Here is a 6,386-nt window from a genome sequence, read left to right as displayed (position 1 = left end):
CTGATTTGTTTGGTTTTATTTTAGACAATTACTCACAACCAGATACATAAATGCGCACTCTTTCACTCTCTACACAGCTGCTGTTACATAGCAGTCAGTTCCCTTGTACCATTGCTAGTGAGGATATATATTCATGTTCCCGAATTTCCAGTACACACAAAGCTGAAAGCTGTTGCTTTTATTGAGAATCACATTGATGTCTACCATAAAAAAAAAAAAATAAAGTTGCTTTGCAAGACACTTTGGTTTAAAAATCCCATAGGAAGTTGTCACTTAAACAAACTGTGGGCAACGGTCATTAGAAGAACACAATGCAATTCTTCCTCGAAGCACACGGACAATGGGAGGAGGACGATGACAGTGCAGAGGGGTCCTCAGATACTCAGCGGTCAATAGTACATTGTTAGACTGATTTGTGTTATTTTCTGCCAGATACCCTTGACTTGGAGCATTATCTTCCTCAGACTCAGACTGTGCATCTGCTCCAATATAAGGGATGTCATCTGTGCTGGTTTCACTGGGTTGTTTTGAAAATTTAGCACGTGGCCCATTGTTTTCCCATGCATTTGGAATGTCTTCTCCACCATCGGACTCTGATTCTGAATCTACAGATGATCCAACTGATGCTGAAAGTAATGAAATGACTGTTAAATAACTGTTGCCCATACACACTCAAATCTTATTTTTTGTCAGAATATAAAATCCAACTTTTTCTGTAGTACTAATGCCATATTTTCACATCTCCAATGGCATCTTAAAGCTAACCGTTTTTTCTTCCCCCCCCCCCCCCCCATACACCCATTGGGGAACGTGCCGGTGTATGATGAAATCCCTGCCTCTTGACGTATATGCGGGCTGGGCTACGCAGCATTTATTTCTATGCATAAGGGGGCAGGGACTTAGTGAGGTGTACAAATTGGGGGCAGTAATGCAAATGTTGCATGTTAGCATCTGTTTTAAAACTCTCTGGATCTACTGTAGTTTTTGTTAAATTTCCCTTGCTCCAGTAGGTACCAATGGGGCTTGCTTTCTGTATACATACTGATATTGCTCCCATGACCTTCATTGAGACGTGTATGAATATGATGAGCTCACCCCTATGGTGGCTTCAAAAAATGTCATTTTACTCAAAATGTATTTTATTGATGGTAATCACATTTTTCTTTGTGTACTGAATTTGTATTAAACAGCATTTTAACGTGATAAAACCATTTAGAACATTACAGGAAGTTTTTGCACAACAACCTTGTCTAGACTTTATCGTGTCTGTCTGGATATACAACTCTGCATAGAACTCACCTCTGAACACTGTAGACTGGAATTCCTTTGCAACTTCAGGCACCTCCTCTTCAGCAGTGACCTCAAATTTGGGAAGACTTCCAAGTGAAGAAGCATCCTGCACAGAACACATGCAAATATCCAAATCAACAGTAGAGCATGTTTATAGCGTCTTCCCATAAAGCTCAAATTTATTATGCGATGTTGGAACACTAAACCCTTTATGGATCAAAGCAAATTTGCAGAAAAATGGAGGGGGGAAATTGCTATGGGCTATATGAGCATGGGTCTAACCATGTTAATATAGCTGACCCAGGAGGCTGTTAGTTACTGTATGAACTACCGTATAAGCGGAGTTTTTCAGCACAACATTTATGCTGAAAAACCCTAACTCGGCTTATACATAAGTCTATTAAAAAAAAAAAAAAAAAAAAACACATTTTGGGCACCCAAGCCATCAATATAGCACTTTACATAGAACTCAAAGAATCATCCTGCAGTTCCAGGCGACTCAATAAATGCTGCTCTATCAGTGCTATGTTAAAGCAACACATTCTTGATTGCTTGGGACTGCAGGAAGAGGGAGAACATGTGCAAAGGGGAGGATTATCTTTAGAGCTCCTCTAGGCTTCTTCCTGTTCACGGGACCATCGTGAGATGCTACAACATTAGTCCAAATTTGCCCTTCTTCTTTAAGCTGTTTTGTTGTCATCTAAAGGCCCATATAATTAAAAGTTGTGGTAGAACAGGTAGCAAAAATAACTAATTAAATTGCAGTGCTGGCACTTTGCAATAAGTAAGTGTGTTTTGGTTGTAGTTTGGGCACCCGGTCTCTAAAAGGTTCACCATCACTGGTATATACAGTATTATATGATGGCAATTGGCTAAGATGGTGAAAATGGCAGAATACACTATGAAATTGTACATTGGATGGGTTCTGCAGTTCATTTTAAGAGTGCCTTTTACCATAGGGCTAATGCCAGACAATCATTGGTTGTGGACAGGTCACTGCTGAGATCTGAGACTGACGGTAGCGTTCATCTGTTAGTTGAGATCTTAAAGACTTATCTAAAATTCTTACGTCATTGTTCCTCAATAGCTTATCCATGGTTAAAGAAGAATCCTGGAAGATCTTGTCAAAGAAGACAATAAGCGCTTCCACAATCCGTGCTTGGTGAGGATAATCCACAAGAGATGATAGAGAAACTGTGGCATCTGTAGGACGTGGTCGCATCAGTGCAGGCCCAAAGACAATGCCTAGGTTGCTTGGGCTCATCTTATTAATTTGTTCTTCCTCTGAAACGCTGTATGGAAAGCAGAGTCAATATTAGCCATCATAATTTCCTACACGTAAAAAGATCCACAAAACCGTACTTTAAATATACATTTTGTCAGTTTGGTTATGCATAGGGTGAGTAGAGATGGAAACCTTTTGTATCACCCTTTAAAGTGCTTGTGTCACTAACAATAATGGACCTCTGTAATAGGAGCATATCATTTTGAACATGTAATATACACCTATAGCTAATTTGGCCTCGTTCTTAATATATCTACTTTCCAGTGTCCCCAGCACCTTGGCAGTTACATTTATCTGTTGTAACAGGCGATGTCCTGCTAAGCAGCCATGTAAGCAGGTCGGGCTCAAGATCATTTAGCTGGAGCTATGTATCCTGGGCGGTTCCTGTAGATATATATGCATCTCAATACCCGGGAATACAGTGTATGAATACACACTGCTATGCACCTTTTCTGAACTGCCTGAGATTCATAGATTCGGCTTAACCCCTTCACGACTTTATACGTCCTATGTGCACATGCCACGTGTAGAAAGGACGTTTGTAAACGCCATGACCAACTTTTAAACAGCTAAATCTCCTGAACCATGGCACCTAGAAAAACAAATGTTGGGTCATATTCAAATCTCTCCTTTAATATGATGTATGAATGCTTAACAGAACCAGTAACATCAATCCTTAAAGTTGTACTTAAAAAAAAAAAAAGGAATTTTGGTACAGCTTTCTATTCCCGATTGTAACTTTTTATAATCTCCGTTTCTCTTAAGCATCCAGGAATTGTGTTTCTAGATACAAGGGTTTAGGAGATATAGGTGTTTGAAGTGTGCCCCCTCTAGTCTGTCAGCTGAAGGCAGAACATAGAAGAAGCTGCAGGAGACATTTACTTTCAGTTTGCAGAAGTACATGCACCCTCTGCATCTGTAGCTGAACCTGGGAAATGGTGATGGAGTAATACTGTACATATTTATAACACACTAGCAAATAACTGCTCTTAGCTATAACAATATAAAATGGGTTAACAAAAAGTATTTTATTTGTATCCATATCTGACTGTCTCTGACTGTTTCTGTCTGAGCGTCTCTGCCTGTGTCTATATGTCTCTGTCACTGACTGTCTCTGACTCTGGGTTTCTCTGACAGTCTCCGACTGTCTTCGACTGTCTCTGACTTTCATTGCCTCTGAATGTTTCTGTCTGAGTGTCTGTGTCTGGCACTGACCTTCACTGATTTTCTTGGTCTCTGACCATCTCTGTATTTGTCTCCGACTGTCACTTTGTCTATGGGTGGATTTATCAGAAGTGTCCGTTTGGCCACAGCAACGAATAACAGCTCAAGTTTCATTTTCCCACAGCTGTTTATAAAATTACAGCTGATCTCTGACCTGTGGCCACCAATCACGGCTCAGATTCTAACTGCCGCAGCAGCAACAGCAGACAATCTCTCTTGTATATGGTGGTTAATAAGTGTATTTTGGAAAGCACTGGGTTAAAATTTCTGTTCAAAACCAAGTCTATAATGTCACAGAAAGCGAACAAAATTTGGTGATTGTATATGCGACAGCGCAGATTCCTCTAGCGCAGTGATGGCTAACCTTTTAGAGCCTGAGTGCCCAAACTTCAACTAAAAGCCACTTATTTATTGCAAAGTGCCAGCGCAGCAATTTAAGGAGTAATTTATTTCTCCTTTTTCTTTGACAATTTTCAATCGTTCAGCCTCCTAAGGACAACAACACAGTTGAAAGGAGGGCAAATTCGGCCTATCATTGTAGGAATACTCTCCAGGAAGATTTGAGTCCTGTCTGGTGAACTTCATTCTGGGGTGACGGCCTGGGTGCCCACAGAAAGAGCTCCGAGTGCCACCTCTGGCACCAGTGCCATAGGTTCGCCACCACTGCTCTAGCGGAATACATACACACTCAGCTTTATACATTAGATTTTGGTAAAAGTTACTACTTCTTTAAAAAAAAAAAAACTTTATTTGGGAAAAATTACAAAAAAGCTTATTTTTTGACATTTGTAGTCAATTATTGGCAAATTTTATAAAGAAAAAAATATGTAGTTACTAAAACTATCCTATCAAGTTTAAAGGGGTATTCCCATTTTTGCTAATTATTGTTATTGTTTTTATGATAAGTTATATACAATTTTCCAAAATCCGATCGTGTGCAACACAATCCCCTTCTAAATCCCTGTGCCAGCGGTGCGATCCCCAAAAACGTAGGAAAACCCGACTGGAATGTGGCCGCGGGACCCTTAGTAAATAAGCCCCACTGTGTGACCGTGGCAGGTAAATTGCCAGACAAACTGATACCCGTAAATGCAGGAGACTTGTGGCATAGTACGTGTGTCCTGAAAAGAGAAAGTGGAGGGTGCCACTATCTGAGAGTTTCCACCCCTACAAACATCAACCATCAGACTACAGTCAGAAGACCCCACACATGGTGTAAAGATTGGCAGGTTTAGCCAGTATACGTCTTAGTCCTATGTAGTAGACATACCTGCGTAAATGCTTTACTAAATACTGCAGCGTGACCCTGTTTTCAAATGGCAAGTCCTGTAGCAGTTCTTTAAGTTTCTCCACCATTGCCAGTACCTCTGGCTCAGTTTCTGCCCCTTTGTCCTCTAGTCTAGTGGCTTTTCCAGTTTCGCAACCACGAAGACTTTCTTTCGCAAGCCCCATCAAGCCATTATAAAGCCTAAATGGCATTAACGGCTCAGGGAGCTGAAAAATGAAACATTTTCATTATTCATAATTTTTAAACTAGAGGATCGCTAAATTATGGAAAAATATGTGTTTATATACTTCACCTGGCGTAGATAGAGTTTCAAGACATTACTCAGATCATGTGGTGAGGCTTGAGAAAGTTCAACTAACTCCTTCCCATTTTCAAACGCCTGACACAGCTTCTCCACCCGCGTCTTTACTCCATTTACACGATATATACCCTAGATGGCCATCACCAAACAGTTCAAGTATTATATATACATACAACATATGAAAACAAAGTGTGCTGATTATTAGAAAGGTATCTAACGTCTATTGGATGAAAATGTTTAAAAAAGTAAAATTGGAATTATGCATCACCTTCATGGTTAATGCACGTGCTTCTATCTCAGAAACACACTTCTGAATAAGGAAAGGCACGTGATCTGGAGATCTCTTTGCTGCCTCTGAAAAGTTCCTGCCGAACAGAAGCAATCGTCCTTGCAATTTCTTGTGACCACACTGTATTGCCAGAGTCTCCAAACATTTCTTGTGACATGCAAGGGAGCACTGTAAAGAAAGAAGTAGGAAAATATTCAAAATCAACCAGTGGATCAAGAAATGTGGTGCAAATTAAAAAAAATCATTAGCATTAGATTAGCATCTCTCGCTGCTTTCTATACGGGCTTGACTAAGGACTAGATGATGAAATGAGGTCTACCCATGAATAGCTGTTATCGTTGGGAACACTTCATGAGGCTTTTTGTAACGACACTGTATTTAAGTAAAATAACTTTAAAAATTGTCCACTTACATGGAAAATAATTCTCATTCAATGTTTAAACCTATCTCCCCTTTACCTCTTCACATTCTGCTCCTTGGAAGTACACATAACTGTTACACTCCCGGCATTTGCTTGGTGTCCGCAATTTGCGTAGCCTATGAGTCCGAGCTGCCCGAGATAATCCAACATTACGGAATGGACCACTGGAGAGCGGTAAATCCAAGGAAGAAGGCAATCCATTTATATCTAAAAAGAAAAAAAGGGGCAACAAAAATTAAAATTTTAAGATCGCCCTCCCTCAGTATCCTGATTCTATACTATGAAAAT

The 6,386-nt window shown here is 40.1% G+C and overlaps 1 protein-coding gene across 8 annotated transcripts in view; it reads right to left on the bottom strand.

The window, feature by feature from the left end:
* Position 1: 1 nt before the first annotated feature.
* ARHGAP45 (Rho GTPase activating protein 45) overlaps positions 2–6,386 on the bottom strand; it is an 84,699-nt gene continuing 78,314 nt past the window's right edge. For all 8 annotated transcript variants that reach the window (XM_072111462.1, XM_072111443.1, XM_072111492.1 and 5 more), the window contains 7 exons: positions 6,136–6,305; positions 5,657–5,845; positions 5,380–5,517; positions 5,070–5,293; positions 2,360–2,582; positions 1,300–1,396; positions 2–626 (listed from right to left, as the gene is read on the bottom strand). In XM_072111462.1, coding sequence (XP_071967563.1) covers positions 274–626; positions 1,300–1,396; positions 2,360–2,582; positions 5,070–5,293; positions 5,380–5,517; positions 5,657–5,845; positions 6,136–6,305 — 1,394 coding nt within the window. In that variant the 3' untranslated portion in view covers positions 2–273. The remainder of the gene's footprint in view (positions 627–1,299; positions 1,397–2,359; positions 2,583–5,069; positions 5,294–5,379; positions 5,518–5,656; positions 5,846–6,135; positions 6,306–6,386) is intronic.

This window comes from Engystomops pustulosus, chromosome 1 (genome assembly GCF_040894005.1).
Source record: "Engystomops pustulosus chromosome 1, aEngPut4.maternal, whole genome shotgun sequence".
NCBI lineage: Eukaryota > Metazoa > Chordata > Amphibia > Anura > Leptodactylidae > Engystomops > Engystomops pustulosus.
This window is presented reverse-complemented; position numbering and strand designations above follow the sequence as displayed.